The 19,863-nt window shown below is 31.4% G+C and overlaps 3 protein-coding genes across 4 annotated transcripts; 2 read left to right on the forward strand and 1 right to left on the reverse strand.

Moving 5' to 3' along the window:
* The first annotated feature begins 5,343 nt into the window (after positions 1-5,343).
* On the forward strand, positions 5,344-7,930 carry LOC108478982 (probable WRKY transcription factor 12). Its single transcript, XM_017781429.2, has 4 exons — positions 5,344-5,927; positions 6,000-6,079; positions 6,524-6,685; positions 7,585-7,930. Exons 1-4 carry the CDS (start codon positions 5,700-5,702, stop codon positions 7,745-7,747), a joined length of 633 nt encoding a protein of 210 aa, XP_017636918.1. The 5' UTR covers positions 5,344-5,699; the 3' UTR covers positions 7,748-7,930.
* A 4,697-nt stretch (positions 7,931-12,627) lies between these two features.
* Positions 12,628-14,842, forward strand: LOC108478499 (cyclin-U4-1-like). 2 transcript variants are annotated; one of them, XM_017780958.2, is made up of 2 exons: positions 12,628-13,123; positions 13,475-13,994. In XM_017780958.2, the coding sequence occupies exons 1-2, from the start codon at positions 12,789-12,791 to the stop codon at positions 13,749-13,751; spliced, it is 612 nt and encodes a 203-aa protein (XP_017636447.1). In that variant the 5' UTR covers positions 12,628-12,788; the 3' UTR covers positions 13,752-13,994. The 2 variants fall into 2 exon arrangements, 1 of the variants encoding a protein (XP_017636447.1); XR_008276109.1 differs by lacking the exon at positions 13,475-13,994 and adding an exon at positions 14,461-14,842 and having other exon boundaries at positions 12,999-13,123.
* A 1,745-nt stretch (positions 14,843-16,587) lies between these two features.
* On the reverse strand, positions 16,588-17,520 carry LOC108477529 (uncharacterized). Its single transcript, XM_017780070.2, has one exon. The coding sequence runs from the start codon at positions 17,266-17,268 to the stop codon at positions 16,786-16,788; it is 483 nt and encodes a 160-aa protein (XP_017635559.1). The 5' UTR covers positions 17,269-17,520; the 3' UTR covers positions 16,588-16,785.
* Between the last annotated feature and the right edge of the window lie 2,343 nt (positions 17,521-19,863).

Raw genomic sequence — 19,863 nt, forward strand, 5'->3', positions numbered from 1 at the left:
AACCAAATTGAAGAAAGAAGGAAAAGGAGACATAAAAGGGATCCACCAAATATCAACCCATCATGATTGGAAGACTTTAGAATATTTGATTGAAATGCTATGATTATTGCATGGAATTCAGCATACATATTGCCTTTAGCTACTTCCTCTCTTATTGCTTCAATTTCTAATCCTTTCATTACACTTTTGAATCTTCAATGTTGAAATCATTTACATGTCGGTTCCTTTGCCTTTTTCTTTTTTCCAATCTTTTCTCCTTTGTTGAAAAATTTGCTTTAACTTAAAATATAGAGGATACGCAAGGTTTTAATTGTGATTATATATAACAAGGATGATCAATGGCATTCGTCTCCAAAAATGATAAAATTGTACTTAAACAACCTTTAAAATTATGAAATGAGTTAAATCGTTATTTGGAGATCTGAATTAGGCAACAACTCCAATATTGGGCTTGAATTTTTTTTGTCCAATTTAGTCCACGAACTTGACCGTTGTTCTTATATTAGAGCTTGAACTTTAGGATTTTCAATGAAATATCAAAAACTAACTAAGTTCATGCCCCAATGTGGGAACAATTATCAAGTTCAAGGACTAACTTGAACAAAAAAAAAAATTCAAACCCTAACGTAGGAACAATTGCTAAGTTCAGGAACTAACTTGGACAAAAAAAAAATTGGACCTTAGTGCTTGAACAATTGTCAAGTTAAAGGATTAACTTGGACAAATAATGTTTAGATCCCAATATGAAAATAATCGTTAAGTTCAAACCCCAAAAAATATTTAACCATTAACACAATAGTAATTTGTACACAGAAAAATATTTAATTTAGATTTTGGCGTCTTTTTAATGAAAGTTTGTAAGTAAAGACAAAATGTTTACTTTGGAAGTCGACAATGGCATAGAGATATCCTTTTTATCTCTAATTCATTGTGTCTTGCTCAAGTCCTTTTCAATTAGTCTTATCTAATTTTGATGTAACTATCAAAGAGTGTAATGTTGGACATGTGTTGTTATCTTAGAAATGAAAACTTGGAACAATTTCCAACTGTTTGATTAATTCAGAGAGAGACTATCTGCAAGTTGTTGTTTGCAAAACAAGAAATTATATAGTTTCAGGCTTTGGCTGAAGTTTATGGCTTCGCATGGTCTGTTTTCTGGTTGGGGTTTCACAGTGTGTTGTAAGCTTTTTGTGCCTTTGCCTTTCTTCCACTCACTTTTCTTTCCTTGTCTTTTGTTGTTTTAACACTGTAAGAAACTGGTCTTCTGTTTGTCTGACTGTTTTTGGTAAGATTAAGTCTTAACTTGATTGATATTGATATTATTGTCAGTATAAAAGGTTGTGGATTCGAGTATACTAAAGTTTATTATTCTCCTATTTAAAACTTGGAAAGGAACTATGAATATTTAAAAATTTCATTCTAGGAAAGCCGCTTGCCCCCTCCCAAAAAATAATAAATTATTATTTTAGTTCCTTGAAGTTTTTAAATTATAAGTTGGTTATATAAAAAAAATACAAGTTCACCCCAACAATGAAAAATTTTCAGTTTAACCCATTTAAAATTCTATAAATTAATTTTGATCCCTAAAGATAAACCATTTTACCAGTAAAAATAAATAAAAATTTTAATAAAAAATCATTTTACTCTTTAATATTCTAAGCATAATTTAAAATGCAATAATCAGTGGGAAAACGTCATCAACAGTCATAGTTTTGCTTAAGCAAAAATGTTTTAACAGATTATTCCCTTTTTAATTTGTCATAAACTATTGATCTTAAGCCACTTTGCACTTTTAATAGCTTTATCTATTTAAATTGGATGGAAAAAGAAGTTAAAATCACCAATGTACAACATTATCCTCCAACAAGGGTTTGCAGTCACTAAATGGTAGTACAATTGGTTCACAGTAGCTAACTGGCTGAAGCATGATATGACTAAGCAACAGGGTATATGCCTCCTTTTTAGTTACTCCATTTTCACCTTTTAACACCATTTTCTAAACTAAACTCTTTAAAATGTACTAGGGTTAATTCTGATCTAAGTTTTATTTGGATTTTCTATCAAAGTTAGTAGTTTGATCAACATGTTAAATTAATAAATTTTGATAGAAAATATTTACAATTTCAATGATTAGATTAAGATTTTTTTAAACTTTTAAGTATAAGAACTAAATATCAAAATTTTTCAAAGTAAAGGGCTGACTCTATATTTTAATCTAAATACTAGTGTGTTTAAAATATATGGATTAAATTATAAACATATGTGTACTATGGAAAAAGTGCTTCTTAAATTTATTGCCATTGTCAAATTTTTAACACGTAAAATTACATTTGTCTCTGTGGTATAAATATAGATATATTTACAATTTGATTTATATATTTTAAGTATGATCTGGACCACGATTTAATGAGTAAATTAATTGGAAGGGTGATGGAAGGATAAAATGAAGATAATTCAGAGGCAGATCCTCTTTTTAACAATGTTCCAATAGCCATATCTTCCTAGGAGAAAGAACAGGGAACATAAAAGATATGGTTTGAACCGACCAACTGCAATAGCCGCATATAATATTCTCCATGATTCCTTATACTTGTATTTCACTTCACAGTATCCTAATTTTTCTCTTCTTTTTTGCTTTTTTACCCAAAACCCTGAAATGAAGTCTGAAAAGAATATTAAATCTCAGCTTAGCTTTTGGGGGAATATGCCTATTTTCATAATATTGTGAGAAAAAGGGAATAAGTTTGGGTGAAATTTAAGTAGACATTCCATGTTGATGTAAGAAAATGATCAGACGCTTTTACAATAATGAAGAAAAATGGACTGGGGTTAGTGGTAAATGGCAGTTGAAACTTTTAGGACAAGATCTAAATGAAGCTACTGTTTATGGAGTAGTTGATTGTTGGTGTTGTGGAGGGAGTTGAGAGGGTGTTTTCAAGGGTAGAAAGTGAAAGGAAATTAAGGGACTGTGGGTGAAGTAACAAGTGGTGAAAGTGAGTGGAAAAGGGTGATGATAGTTTTTTATGTTTGGGCAGGGTGAAGGAGGGGTGTGGTGTGGTGTCCGAGTGGACATGTTTTTTTTGTTTTTGTTTTCGTATTTTGGTAATATTGGAAGCTGATTTGAAAGGCTCCATCGTTTTCCATCTTTCAACTGCAATTTGGGACATTTCTTTTGACATGGATGGAAGTTTTGATGTACCCCACCACTCATTGCCTCCATGACTTTTTTTTTTTAAAATTTCTTTTTTGAAATTCTAAGTCTTTTTTATATTTATTTTACTATCCATGAATAATATTTTTTTTGAGATCTATGATTGTTGGTGATATGGGTTATTAATTAGGAGGAAAAAATGGTGGAGAGGAGTGTATGTATTAGGAGAAGGAGAACAAGAGTCTTCTAGGATTGCTATGTAGGGGTTGCCAGGGAAAAAAGCAGATCGTTGGTCCCTCATGCACTCAAGTTAATATAGGGGGTTACTAGTTTATTGTGTAGTGTCATATAGTTGATAGTATAATATCTTGTATGGTTGTACGAATTGGTCAGGTGATCACAATGTGTTGCAGGTTAGTTGTCTTTAAGGATTGTATTATATGGTCTTGTTATGACATTCTCGTCTTTAGAATGGTCCCAGTGAGAGGTGCGTAGTTCAGTACTTATAGGTTGACTCAGATAGGGTTCACGGAGAGATTGTTCTACAAGAAGAGTTACTTTTAGATCGTTTTTTGCGGAGGATCATTCATGGATTGTCCAATAGCGTGCAATGTGTCATACTACGCACTCAATCAACTCTTATTGACGGTTTCATGACTCACTTCTCCCTATAATATTACCTCTTTTTAGAAAATGACTGATTAAATATATTTGTGTTGGTTATATCTCCATTTGACACATACGAAAAAAATAATGCTAGTGTAGATTTTTCTACTCAACTTTCTTTAAAAAAAAAAAAAAGCTTGTTGTATTGCTTTTTTCCCCTATTACTATGGCAACCTAAACAATATCTATTATATATCTAACAGCAAATGACCTTTGCTTGAAAAAATGAATAAATCATATTTTAAGTGATTAGGAAAACATAATCAAGGCACATTAACCATATATCACTAATTTAATTTGTTTTAATATTGTTAACTTCAGGTATTGGTGGACACTAAATTAATTAATTAGGTGAATCGAATTTTATCACAATTAATACAATTATTATTACAATAATAAGGAAGATGTGTGTTTAAGTATGTTTAAATGCATATTTTTCCTGATTTAAGTATGGAGGCTAATAATCAAATTTGTATAGCCAATTGAGTCTTAGCTCGATTCATATGGGCATTATTATCCATACATGAAGACGTGAATTTGAGTGCACTGAAGCGTAATATCCTCCTATTTATGGGTTGGAGAGGGGCTATGGGTAATTCTAAGCATTATGTTAAAAGGAGCAGATATAATCAGAACCTATAATGAGATTGTTAAAAAAAGATTGTATATAAAAAAACTAATTAATTAGTCATTATTGATGACATGATTTACGTGTTACAAAAAATTATAAATAATTTTAAACTAGAAACATTCATGAAAAGATTAATTTTCATAAACTATAAACTTTTCAAAGATAATTTTGTTGAATTTACATATATAGTTAAAATATGATAACCAGTTTATTTATTTCTTAGAAATATTCCATGATAAAGATTAAAAGATATATATTGTGAATGAGGATTTGGGATCAATTGAATGATTTTATTTTTAAAAATATTTATTATAAGATTTACGACATTTTAATTTTGAGACAAAAATGTACAAATAAAAGCCTAAATTATAGTCAATAGTAGAAATGATATATGTTCCTTCAACCTGCATCTCTCCTACACTTTGCTCAAGTTAAAGAATTTCATAATTATTCTGCAGCTACTTGATAAATAAAACTCATAAAAGTACAGAAAGTTAAATTACATTTTGCTCATTCTATTAAAAAAATGGATAAATTAATCACTGAGTGTTAGATAAAAGAGCAAACTGATCTTTCTATTAAAAATTCAAGCCATTTCTACCGTTAAAAATTAGTTTATGTATGCCAGCATGAAATACACATGACACGCCATATATCATTGTTTGATTATTTTGTCAACTATGTCATAATAATTTTTAACAATACAAATGGATGAAATTTTTAAAGAAATAATCAATTTACTATTTGATTTAATTTACCTATTTTTTAATAAATGAAGCAAAATATAATCGACTCTTAATACTTAAGCCTACATAATACTTTTATCAATAACAAAATTACATCATTTAAAAAAACTATATATATATATATTTACCGGTAAATAAGACTTAAAGAGTCTCCTAGTCTACTATTTGATTTTTTTTCCTTTAGAACAATTTGATCATACTGTGCATGCAAGAGAGAGAGAGAGAGAGAAAGAGCAATTGCAGTGGAAGTCTTGTGCACGCTCAACAAGATGAGAAGGGAATAATTTGCAGGACAAAGTATTCCATCTTACACCGTTTACTAGTTGACCTCAATATATATACTGCGCCCCCGTCTGGTGGAATGTGTGGAGCACATATCCATGAACACTATTAGGACCTACCAAGCTGCAACTATTCATATATATATGTGTGTGTAAAGTGAAAAAGGAGAAGAAGGATTTGAAGGAGAGCTTCCGGTATTTTGTTTGGGGGTTTCAAAAGAGAAATGGAAGGAGAACGGGGAGGAGTCCATAATTATGAGCTACAAGTTTCTTTCTCAACTCCACAACCTATCAACGAAATGGGGTTTGTACAGTTTGAAGAAAACCAGGTTTTGAGTTTATTGGCTCTTGCACACTCTTCTCATCATCATCAAATATCTCAGCCTCTTAATACTACCACCACCACCACCAATTCCACTGCCATGGGCTTCACCACGCATAACAACAACCAGGTAAGTTAGGTTTTAACGATGCAAATGATGAAGCAACTGGGGGTTTTGCTTATCTTTGTATGTTTTTTTCAGGTAGTAAATACTGAAGATCCCAAAGCTGCAAACGATGAGAACAACTGTCCTAGTAAAGCTAATGATGGAAACAACTCATGGTCTGTATTCTTTTATCTCTTTAAGTACTTACTGATAGAAATTCCCACCAAAACATAGATAGATATGCACGCTTGTCTATAGGTTCTTTTCAAGACCTAAGAATCCAAGGAAATCTGATCTGCCCTTATACACATGTTTGCATATTAATTGGTCTGAGAAAAGTAGATATTTTTCCAGAATCTATGGGAGATAAATAAGCCCTTACATGGAAGAGGGTGACTCCAGCTTGCTAATGGAGTACTTTTCGTACAGCAGAGGCATATATATATATATATATATATATTAGTGGGCATGGAGAAGTTAGTGTTTGGTCTGAGAAAAGTCTTGATATGCATTGATACCCGAGTCCGCATGCATGTCAGTCCATATAGATCTTACTTTTGTAGTTACATTACTGGGATTTTTTCACAGAAAAATGTTAAGTAGGTTTGGAACCTTGGCAGGTGGAGGAGCTCAGCCTCGGAAAAGAGCAAATTGAAGGTAAGGAGAAAGCTTAGAGAACCAAGGTTTTGCTTCCAAACCAGAAGCGATGTTGATGTGCTAGACGATGGTTATAAGTGGAGAAAATATGGGCAGAAGGTTGTGAAAAATAGCCTTCATCCTAGGTACTTTCTTTTTTTTCTTCTTCTTAATTTCCTTGTCACTGTGCATGGCAGCATGGGGTAACCCTCGTTTACTGCACTTCCCTATTTATTAATCTAGTTTAAGTAACCTTGGTTATACACCAAAATGCATGAATGGAGGGTTTCTTTAATAACCATTATATTGCAGGTTTAGAGAGTTTATGCATCGTTCTCCTATAAACATCTCACAACTTGTAAATTTACACAAGTTTTTAGTGTGGTAATAGAATAGTGAGATGATTTTATGTTATTACTTCAATTAAATGAATCATAGATATTCTAGGGCTAGAATTAAACAGTACTGTTTAGATGCATCTTCAAGTAGTTTTGAAGATGCTAGAAAATGGGTGAATGTAAATCTATTATACCTACCTCCAGTATTATTAAAAGAATCAAATAAGAATAGAATTAACATTTATTGTATTAAAAAATTATAATAAATGGGCTAATTTAGACTTTATTATAATTTAGAGATTTATTTTATTCTTTTTAATAATACAGAGACTAAATTGATCCATTTAATAATAAAAAAATTAATTTGATACTTTCATACTTTAACCCCAAAAAATGTGTCATCAAAATAAGAATATAACCCCATAATTGATTCATGCAATCACTATTGAACGGTGATAACTACCTACTCTTTCGTGGAGAATGAATTGTATGAAACTATAATTCCATGTCATCCTTATCTCTTTTCAATAGGAAAATGACAAATAAAATTTTTCCTCTTGATTTTTTATTCTTGAATTAGGAAGGGACAAGGATTATATAGAATCTCAGTTCCATATAATCTTTTCTTATATATATAATCTTTCATTAGAATCTATTCCATATTATGAATCTCTTACATTAGGTTTCTTGTTTGAGTTGGTGGGCAGAAGTTATTATCGTTGTACGCACAATAATTGTAGAGTGAAGAAGAGAGTGGAGCGACTGTCGGAGGATTGTCGAATGGTGATAACAACTTACGAAGGTAGACATAACCACACTCCCAGTGATGATTCTAATTCATCTGAGCATGAATGTTTTACATCTTTCTAAATTTGGAATGTTTTCAAAAAAACCCAAATAGTAAATATAATGAACATATGTATATGTTGTAATATTATCTTCCTACAGCTTTATCCAAATAGTGATCATTTAAGGACATCCGTAGCTTACATGGACATTGTGTCTTTTATTATTAATCCACTTGAAGACAAGAGTAGATCCTTTGGTCTATAATATTTTAGTATATCTCTCCTTGACGTGTGTATATATATATATATATATATATATATATATATATATTCTCGATATATGGTATAATGCACTTCGTAGTTGTAAATATTGCTTTCGTACTTATCCACCCATCTATATGGGTAAACAAATGAAGAGAATTGAATGTATGTTAATGGAAATTAAGGTAGAAAATGTTTTTGTATTAGGAGGTAAACATTTTTATTCAAATAATGATAAATTAGTCTATATATGTTAGACTTTTCATCTTTTTAATGCTAAAATTGATATAGCTGATGGAATAATCATGTATATTACACGTGACATATCACATGTATTTTATTTTGATATAGATGGACTAATTTTTAAAAGTAAAAATAGATGAAAGTTGTAGCAGAAGAATTGATTTGCTCTTAGATTTGACATATATAATCTAACTTACCATTTTTTGAGTTAAAAAACAATTCAATTCTTAATATAAAAGTTTTTACAATACTTTTACTGAATTTATGCTTGTAAAGCTATTAAATATTTTTTTTTGGGGTTAGGGTAGATGGGTTGTTTTAATTTTCTTGCACTATGGATTTTTTAAATGGGCTATTAGGCCCAAATTCAAAGGTGAAACATTTGAATCTCAGGACTTTGTAAATGGATATGCTTGGCAAGGTACACTAAACAGTTGATGGGAAAGCATTGGAGCACATCACAAGTAAAATTAGAATTTTATAATTGTCGGATGAGTTTTATTTCAATTGGTATAGGTAATATTATCAGTATAGGAGAACATGAGCTTGAGTACACTGAAGCCCATTATCCTCTAATTTAAGGGTTAGGAAGAGGGCTATAGGTAGTTCTAGATATTATATTAAAATTAACAGATATGATAAGAACTTATGATGAAATTAATGTTAACAAAAATCAATAATTATGAGGCTACATTTTAGTTAAAAATTTTTATTTTTAAGTATGGTTTACTTATTATTAATGGTCAATAACTAGTTGTGCTTTCTCTTTTACATTGACTATTCTCTCATTGCTTTGCTCCATCTTTCCTTTTCAAGCCGACAAGTCAGTACCCTCAATTAATCACATCATTAATGAAATAAGTATTATTTTTTTGAAACGTAAATTTATTAATTCATTCAATGAATGGTATCATACAATTTAAAGAGGAAAAAATAGCAAATATTAGTCGTAGATGGTGAAGGACAAACTCCATCAACACAACAAAAGCTTTAACTTCAATTTCAATAAAACATTATAATACATTGACAATTGACTTTGTCACAACTCAAGCACGACATATCTGGAGTGATTGCAAGCACTTAATATGATAATAAAATTAGCTCCGGATGGTCCAAAGCGGCGAGCAAAAATCGACGAAAGAATCGAGCATTCACCAAACTAGAGAGGATGTTAACAAAATCATCGCTAAAATCACTTGTAAAACTAAAATTACATACATAAGCAAGACTAAAAAATGTGTTACAAGAACAGACAAACTTCTAAAACTGAAAACTTATTAAAGAATAGAAAAATAAACAAAAAAAGGTATAAAACTTAAGACGACACGGGTCTAAATTGACATGTGAAATCATTTATTATTCTGAAATATGCTCAAACCAGAAACAAATTAAAAAGTTGATGAAAAGTCACCCACTTTCCAAGAAAAATTACTGCTGGTCGGTAGAGTTTTAGTAGACAACAGACACCGTCATCTGTCCATCGCAACTTATGAAGATAACAAAGATACTCACAAAATAGATATGCAAACTGAAAAAAGAAAAAACGTGTGTAGTGAATGAGAAGAAGAAGAAAAAAAAGGGTTGATGGGTGAGGAAAAAGGCGGGCGATAACCAACCCAAAAGCTAACACCGCCGCTAAGCAAAACAAAAGAGAAAAAACAAACGGCTTAAAAAAAAAGTTTTTAGGGTTTTTAAATATATTTTTTAATCTTAAATAAAATTATTCATCTTTTTCTTTGCTTAATTAATGAGACGTAACCAAATTTGCCATAGAAGAAACAACAGAAACACAAATACAAGCCGTCGGTGATAATAATATTCCTTTTTTAAGAGATTCCTTAAACCCCCAGGCCAGACCCTATAGGCCTATAGCATGTGCAACACCCATATCCATTTTTTATGGATAATATACACTTCGGCTTCTCATCTATGCCCATATTTATTAAAATCTTGCAGTGTGAACGAAAGAAAGAAAGAAAAGGTCACATTACAGCACACCCATTGTCGTGCCATGCATTAAGGACGATCCGATAACATGGGGTCTCACCTTATTTCTCTTTCTATTTTTATTATAATAAATATTATATTATGCTATTAGTCCAATCAATTTTACTCCCTTCACCTTTTCAAATTTTCAAATTTATAATTTTGATCTAAACACTAGAAGTTAAATCTGTTTGTTTAAACTCAAATATTACTTCTGTACTAGACTTGTTTATGATCCGGATTATTCGTCTAAAATTTGGGAAGATTTGGAAAAAAGTATTAGGCTCAAAAAATGGGTTTTGGTAAAAAAAATTAGATCAGTTTAAAATATGGGTCAGGCTCAGGCTTGAACATTCAAAGCCCAAGTCTGGTTCGACCCATTTTTAAGTTTATAATATTTTAAATTATGTAATTTAAAACACATTAGAAAAATAAACATATACTAAATATATAATACAAACATTAAAATAATATTAAAATGACTATATAAAATTTTCAATAAATAAAAATCTATAAAATTATTAAATATTAAAATAATATAATATTCATATTTAAAAAAACTAAAAATTATATGGGTGGGCCTAAAATGGGTTTGGATTAGTGTTTTGCAAATATAAATGGGTTTGGGTAAAATTTTAAGCCCATATTTCAAGTTGGGTCGAGCTTGAACAAGTATAAAGTATGTTAATATCATGTTTAGGCCGGACCTGATCCATGAGCACCATATTCTGTACTACGCATACAATTTGTAGATTTGGTATATATTATCCAATTGGATAATTCTATATCTCTATATTTTTAAAATTTTAAAATTTTAGTCTTGACACAAATAATAGTTATTAATCTATTAACTAGACTTTTAGTGAGTGTTATATGAAAATAACAAGTTGACATGTTATTACACATATGATAATGTATTTAGCATGTCAGATTTTAAAAATAACATAACTTAATAAATTAATAGTAACAATTTGGTGAGGATTGAAATTTTAAAATTTTAAAATATAACAAATAAAATTCATCTAAATTTATAACTTTTGCAAACTACATACATTAATAATATAATTTAACCAAGAATATGAAGATTAGATTTATGTTGTTTTGTGGTACCAATTATATGTGTGGGTCGCAAATATGTATATGGAGAATAAAGGGGAAAAAAGGTCTCACATGGAAAGCACATGGGTTTTTTTAAAAAGACAAGACCACAAGACACCCTTTTTCTAGTACTGTTAGTCCAATTGTATGAATTAAAAGCTCTAGAATGTGGGAGTTTACTTAACCAGACATGATTTTCTTCTAACCATAACATGCTTCCAGCTTGGCACTGTCTTATTGACTGTTAAAATGAATGTAATAATATTAGTGGGGCATGCTTGTACCTAGGATGAAGTTAGAAATGTACGTATTTGTACTGCTATTTCAGAAGATTTTGGGGGCAAATTGGATATCATATCATTTTCTTTTGTCATCAACTAGAATCGATCCGATCCTTTTTATTTGAGTAGTGATAGCTTGCATAGTTCGTTTACATGAGTTCACACGTGGTGGGCATGCATCATCATGCAAGCGAATCCATACTTAAAGAACATATGTTAATCTTAAAATAGGGTATGTGTTTATGTATATAGAGATTTACCTACGACGCCACATCCAAGAACTTTATCATATAAATAGAGAAATTAAACTCCTTAAAGAGAAGACTCACGAAAATACTCAATAATTTTATATTCAGCGAAAAACTAAGTGTACTCAATGAAAATTCATGGAAACATGATTTTGACTGATTACATGACAATGGGTCTTGTTCATGTTAAATGTTATTATATGTGGTTGAATTTTAAAGACAAAAATAAATGCAAGATCCCTAATTTAAGTCTAGTTGCCAAACATAACTTAAATACAGCCCAAAACATTGGAATCTTTAACCTAAAAAAAAGAAAAGAAAAGTAGCATATGTAGCTTTATGGACCAAACAAAATAAAAATGCATGTTAGCTATCAATTTATGTAGTTTTCTACAAGATATGCAAAGGATCTTAATTTTTTTTAAAAAGGACAATCAAAAACAATTTATTTCCCACATGTACTCACATGATGGGGTATAGCTACAAATTAATTACTGAAAAAAAAATGTAAATTACACCTAAGATCACTAAATTATGATTAAATTTACATTTTAGTCATTCAATTTTAAAAAATTACAAAATGGTTATTGAACTATTCAAAAATTTTCTAAATGACGATTCGACAAGCTAAAATTTTCATTTGAAATGATTATTTAAAGTATCACATCAATTTACCGTTACATCGTTAACATTACTTAAAATGTTATAACACAATAACGTGACTAAAATGTAACCTGAGTCAAATAGAAGTGACTATTTTAACAGTATAACTTTTAATTTTTGTTCCCTCTTGTACAAGTTGAGTTTTTGAAATTTTGATTATTACAATCATTATAACCCCAAAACACAAAAGACCTTAGAAACCCTCCACCAAATGGAGGATGGGGACATCCATGTCTTAATTATAAAATTCCTAAGGCTACCCTTTTCATTTAAAATACCTACCCTTTAACGACCACTCTCCTGTTTTCTAACATTCAATCCTTTTGGTCCAAAATTTTCAGCTATGGCAGAGTTAGAGAACCCAAGTCTGATGCCAAATCTCATAACATACTTGTCTTGTCTTCTCCAAAAAGTAGCTGAGTCCAACGATGTAAACTGCCGGTTCCAGCCTCAGAAAGTTTCAGTCTTTCATGGTCTAACTCGACCAACTATCTCAATTCAAAGTTATTTGGACAGGATTTATAAGTATGCAAATTGTAGCCCTTCCTGTTTTATCGTTGCATACATTTACCTTGATCGGTTTGCTAAAAAAAAACCCACTTTGCCCATCAATTCATTCAATGTTCATCGCCTGCTTATTACAAGTGTCATGGTTGCTGCCAAGTTCATGGATGATATGTAAGTTCTTCGATTTTGAGTTTTCCTTAAGTTTTTTGGTTTGCTTTTATTGGAACTGTAAATCCATTAAAATTCCCAGAAATTCAAACTAAGTGCAGGCAGGTGAATCCTGGTTTTCATTGTGATATGTTAAAGGTATAACAATATTAAGAGTTTTATTTTATTTATTCAAAAAACGAGAAAATTAGTCTTTGTATGTTAGATCAAAAAGTAAATTAATTTTTCTCCTAAAATATTTTATCCACTTTAGCATAAGGTAAAATATGGTATGTCACGTGTCATTGTTTAATTATTCTTTCAACCTATCTATTTGCTGTGTTTACTGATTTGGAAAAAAAATTGATATTTCAGATATTATAACAATGCTTACTATGCAAAAGTTGGAGGAATCAGCACAATAGAAATGAATTACCTTGAAATGGATTTTTTATTTGGGTTGGGTTTTCATTTAAATGTAGCCCCCAATACTTTTTACACTTACTTCACTTACCTACAAAGAGAGATCATGTTGCAACCACCACCAAGTATTGCAGAATCATCATTAAGTCTTGATAGGTCATTAAAAGTCCACTTATGTTTCAATGAAGAAGAATCCTCTCATCAAAATCAACAACAATTAGCTGTTTAAGGACAGCCTTTGTAGAGGTAGATGTAGAGATAGTGACTTTGTTATAAGCAATTTATGCATCACCTGTGCACTAAAAACCCACATGTTGGCCTCTCTTTCTTTCTCTTCTTTTATCATTTTGTTTGTATTGTGGTTTCCTTTTTTGGGTTTTTGGATCTCAAATTGTTTATGTAATGTACAGATGGGAGTTTCTTCTTTACAGTCTGTCTGGGCTATATATCAAAAAGTGTCATTATCAATCAATTTCTCCAATTTCTTTTGCTTCATCATTTTTTTTTTATTCTTTTTAGTGCTGGGGAAATTCCTATATAGCTGTAAATTACATCTTATAATAATCTCATTATACTACTTGATCAACTTCAACATCTTGGACTTGGATTCTCATATGGAAGTTTCCTTTTTCATTCATGTTAACTGCTACTTTTGGGATAAAACTAATATGGAAGTACTTGTTCCTTTATGTTATATTAATCTCTGTATATTAGATAAAAAATAAATTAATCATTTTGTTAAAAATTTATCTATTTATATTATTAAAATTTGTTCTTATATGTCAATATAAATTAAGTACACATGATACGTTACGTGTATCATTAATTTACTCAACTTTTAATATAAAAATAAAATACAATTTAACTTTTAATATTGAAATGTTGCTTTTAATATCTTCAACCAAGCTAAGATTCTCGTAAAAAACCTTTATTGGAAGGTGGCATTGTGCATGACTGGACAGCATTAGGGTAGGGACAGTGCTGTATTGGTGTGGCTACAAATACTAGGTAGAGGATGACAATGTGGTGTATTTGGCACTTGTCATTTATTCATTTTGGAAGGGACATGAGACAAGGAACATGTGCAACCAGCTGCAACAACTATGATGGTCCTCAAGATGGATTCAAATATATATATTATATATATACAAAAGAAGTGTGGCAGCTGCTAATAATGTTTTGTATTGGCCGTACACTACAGGTTGAGCTATTAGGCTGCCAAATATTTGTCTGTCATTGTTAGATATGACAAAAGTTTCATGTGACTGTCAAAAGATAGGTTTAAAATATTTTAATAATATCTTCGTTTGAATGGAGCAATGATCGTATACTTATACTCGTTTGACACAAATTTAAATCGTGTTATTATTATCCCCTATCCTTTAATATTGTATAAATAATAATAATTTAATGATATGATGATGTATGTTATATAACTTTGAAACTGAATGCTATTTGTTAAAGTTCCAAAAGAAATTTTTAGATGGATCAACATGTAAAAGTTGCAAGATTTTTCTCAATTGGTTTGGGGTAAGGTTGGCTGAAATGTGGATCATGGAACCAAAACATACCCATTTTCATGTTAGTTAGCCTAACTAGCCCATAGTCGTTCACCCTAATAATATTGGGGCCTTACCTCAGCAACCGCATAACTTAGCCCAACTGGTCTCGAGCAAGACCACAGCATTTGCCCATATCTAATATTAAAAATGGGTCTCCTTCACTTTTGTGTCATAAGCTTACCATGCATGAAATCAGGTTTCTAGCATTACTCTCAATGGATGGAATAAAGCTCCAGGGAGTGATGTCTATAATGCCAAGTTTTAGTGCAATATATATTTTTTGATATTAGAAATCTGCTGGGATCTTTCAATTCTACTGTGCTTCTCAAGGTACTGATTTTAGACTTATTTCTTACTATTCAACTCTTTATAGTGCATTATAAAGATAATTACCAATGGAATGAAAGTCTGTCTGCCTTTTATCATAAATGTAAACTAAAGTGCATTTATGGAGAGTAGAATTTAGTTGATAATGTACTTCTTGCATTAATGGTTAAGAGAGGAAACATTTATCTTCGAGAGAAGCTATTAAGGTGGATATTAGGAAGGCTTTTAACTGTTAATTGGGACTTTATTTTTCAAGTTTTAAAGGTGTTGGGGTTTTTCGATGTGTACTGTCAGTGGATTTAGTAACTATTAACGGTGGTTTGATAGAAGATTTTTCTAGGGAAAAGGGTATTAGGCAAGGTCTCTTTATTTCTTTACCTTTTCCTTATTATAATGAATGTACTACCCTGGGAGCACAAAGTTTTTCAGTATTATCTAGATGTCGAAAGCTTTAACTAACACATCTGTGTTTTGCTGATGATTTGTTGGTTTTTACAAAGGGAACAACTGAGTCTATTGCTGCCATTAGTAATGTTCTTTGACTTCTTTTATAATATTTTTTGGTCCATAAGGGCTAGTAGAGAAAATCACAACTTTAACAGTCTTTTGTTTGCTGCCAGACTTCAACTTTTGCAGTTGGTTATCCTTAGTATTCAAAATTCTCGGTGTAGGGTTATGTTTCTTCCTACCAAGGTTATTAAGAAAGTAAAACATTTTCTTTGGAAAGGTTCAGCAAAGGAAGCAAAAGTGAGTTTGGACTGGATATGTCATTCCAAGGCTGAAGGAGGGCTTGGAGCTAAAAACCTATTTCTTTGGAATAAAGTTTGTATGACGCAAATTTCGTGGTTAGGGTGGATGAAAGCAAGATTCCTTTGGATTGCTTGGGGTTCATCTTTACATTCTTAAAGGTTGTAGTGTGTTGCAAGTCCAAACTCAATCAAGTCATAGTTGATGCAAAGTTCCTTGACATAAGATTATTTGAGGTAATTTTACTATTCCTTGACATACTATTGGTCCATATATCAAACCTAATTTTGATATAACTATTTGTCAAAAGGAGACATTAGCAATTAATTGAAGCCACCTAGGGTAATTGGGTACTACTTTTGGTTTAGTTATGGTCTGATGAAAGGAATTAAAGTTAAAACTAATCCATGTGGGGGATTAGGTTGAAAGTTTAATAATACCAAAAGGAGGTTAGTTCTCACTTAACACCCTTTTACCAATACTTTAAACAAAACCCAAAGAAAAAGACAGATAGCTAAGCTGGAATAATGTTACAGCCACTGACTAAACAAAACTTAGGCAACCCAATGTTAAAGATTATGTTCTGTAACAACATATGCCTCTTACATACGATCTGATGTACAATAGTTACTCCTTTTTGAAGACGATGTTGAAGAGCTGAATCAAACACCGCCGTAAAAAAGGCACGGAAGCTGCCGCTATGACGTACGGGAACCTGACCGATTCGTCGGGAGTAATGGCGAAAATCGCCGAACCGTAAGTGACGATCATGGAAACGGTGGCAATAATAATTTCAAAATGGAAAGGGAATCTATGAGTGAGATACATGATGACAAGTATGGAAGCAGAGAGAGCGAAGGTATTGTAAATCAAGAAAACATAGTAAGCTGCTGACTGAGATGCATAAATGGCTCTGCCGGCATGGTGTCCGTTGTCGTTATCTTGCCATACACCGCCAGGAGGGTTGACACCAGCTTGGAAAGTAACGGAAGCTATGAGGGTAGCAACTACTAACATAATGTTACGGACATCGCCAGGCTTGTCTCTGCCGTCCTCGTACTGGAAATGCTTGTACCAGCTCTTGCCTGTGCTTAAGTACCGGTTTAACATTTTTGTAGTAAAGTGATGGGAACGACAAGGGAGAAGATAGTTGTGTATATATAGCGGCCACGATGGGATTGAATGGGTCAGTCAACACGGAGGAAAGGTTTTATATATGGGAGAAAAAGGGGGAAGGTTCTCCCCCAGAATAAGCTTTCATCCTCCACTCTTGACTTTTTGGATTAAGGAACTATTTCAATAAATGAAATATCAAGCTGCTTTCGTCACAATTTCCTGCTTGCCAGTGCTCGCCCAAAGTACTTGCCCCATCCAGTCCTTGAAACAAAGCCAATCCCCACAGCTTGTTTTGAGATTTTAATTAAAATTTTCAAGAGTTTAATAATATTTCTTTTCAAAATTTCAAACTTTTTTTTTCAAAAAGTATGGATCTATTAGGAATGAACAAAACCTTGGGGGTGTTGGATATTAGTTTTAAGGATAGTTTGTCCTATAAAGTACTCAAGATTCAACCTAGGTTTCACGGGCATGAGTGAACCTTCTCATTCGGCTCTTAATAAACCTTATAAGACTATTATAGGATGTGATAGTTTTCTTTTAAAATATTCCTTTATTTACAACAATGATATTTCTATAAGCCTTTTTAGATTAATTATACAATTTCTCTCATAATTAATACTAACTTTATATTAATACATGAGTTATCTAAATTAAAACCTCTCATCCCTTCTTCACCTCCGGACAAAGTAGAGAAATTATTTTATGAATCTTTCTCACCATATCATTTATAGTTCATTTCCAATTATTTAATACTATTTCAACAATTTTTTTCATGTCACTATACATAATGTCGAAATGTTTTTTTTTTAAATCGACTTTTATTTTAAAAAACAACAAAAATAGAATCGCCACCAATCCTTTTTATTTAGGTATGATTGGATCACCTCAAGACTCGTTAGATTTTATTAAAACAGTAATCTTTGATCTTACAAATTTAGAAAATGGGTTCGGGAGTTGGTTAAGTACGAGGAAAGATTAACACCCTTATAACACCCAAAATCGGTATACCTAATTGATTACTTGATGTCTTAGTGTCGATGATTGAAAATTTTAAGAGAATTTAGAACACGATTCGTTATTAAGATATTACTTGACTAAATTAAATTAAATGGAAAAGGCCTTATTTTAAGTTAATTGAGAAGAAAGACCATGCCCCGTGAGTTAAGACACGATACCTCAAATTCTCGAAAACTAGAATAATCGCCATTTGATCGCTTTGCTTTTCTTTGTTTTAAAAAGGATATTTGATTATTCAGTTTTAGGAAGAGGCCATACTCCGTAAGTTAGGAGCACTACTCTCCGAATTCCAAAAACAATGAACATTGCCTTGGTTTTAATTATTTCCTAGGCATTATATAAAATGAAATAACCTTTAAAACGATGTGCATTGAGAAAAAAACGACTAGTATGTTGTAATATGACACATGGAATGGTGATAGCAAAATAAAATAAAATGACCATGTAAGTAAGAATAAAAGGATGATATTAGGATAAAAATAAAAATAAAATAAATAAGTATATAAAAAATGCCATGTTGATAAATAATGATAATAATGCAACTATACTAGTAATACGAATATCTTATAACAATAATAGCAATAATAATATCATAATTATTATCATAATAATAATAAATAAATAAAATAATGATAACAATAATAATAGGGATAAAATAAAAATAAAACGATAAATAAAAGGAAACGTAAGTGACATAAATTTTAGGTGTTAAAATAAATGACATAGAAAATAAAGAGGCAAAACTAATTAAGTGAGGGATTAAATTGAAATTTAAACGGAAATAAAGTTATAAATTGCAAAATAATTAAAGAAATGTGAAATAAAGGACTAAATTGAAGGTCCAATAAAATCTAATGTCTAAAATTAAAAAAAAAAGATAAAAAAGGCTGAATTAAAATGCGATGGAAAAGTTTAAGGACTCCGAGGACAGTTAATCCAAAACAGTACACGTGTAATTCCCTGAGGGGTCAACGGTGTAAGGACTAAATTGGAAGAGAATTAAAATAAAAAGGTATAATCTAAAAAAAGAAAAAAAAAGCGAAATTAGGACCACATTGCAAAAAGCTCAAAGGCAGAAGGACTAGGGTGACAATTAGACCCTTCCCTCGAAAACACGCGGATACCAGGGGATCCAGATTGGGTTGTCGAGTCGGTCCTCAAAAAGACGTCGTTCTAGGGCGTTTTGGGGCCTGGATGAAAAGACACCGTCTTGATGACCCTATTTAAGTAAAAATAAAAATAAAAATAAAAATGAACATTTTAGACTTTATTTTTTTTTAAATTCTCACATCTTTCTGTTTCTCTCTAAAGCCCTTCATATCCGGCCATAGGGCTGTTGACGCTTCGCCATGGCCACCAATCATCAACGACGGCGACCGTCGCCTTTGGTGGCAGAAGTTAAAAAAAATTCCCCTTTTTTTAATACCTTTGAATCTCCAAAGCTAGATCCGAAGGCTAAGCCTTCTAAAAGAGAAAAAAGAAAAAGATGTTCGACTTTTCGCACCTCACGCGTCCCTTTTCGTCGAAGCTTCGAAGAAAACCCTAACAGGTTCGGAAGCATCTTGGGTC

Source organism: Gossypium arboreum, chromosome 12 (genome assembly GCF_025698485.1).
Source record: "Gossypium arboreum isolate Shixiya-1 chromosome 12, ASM2569848v2, whole genome shotgun sequence".
Classification (NCBI taxonomy): domain Eukaryota; kingdom Viridiplantae; phylum Streptophyta; class Magnoliopsida; order Malvales; family Malvaceae; genus Gossypium; species Gossypium arboreum.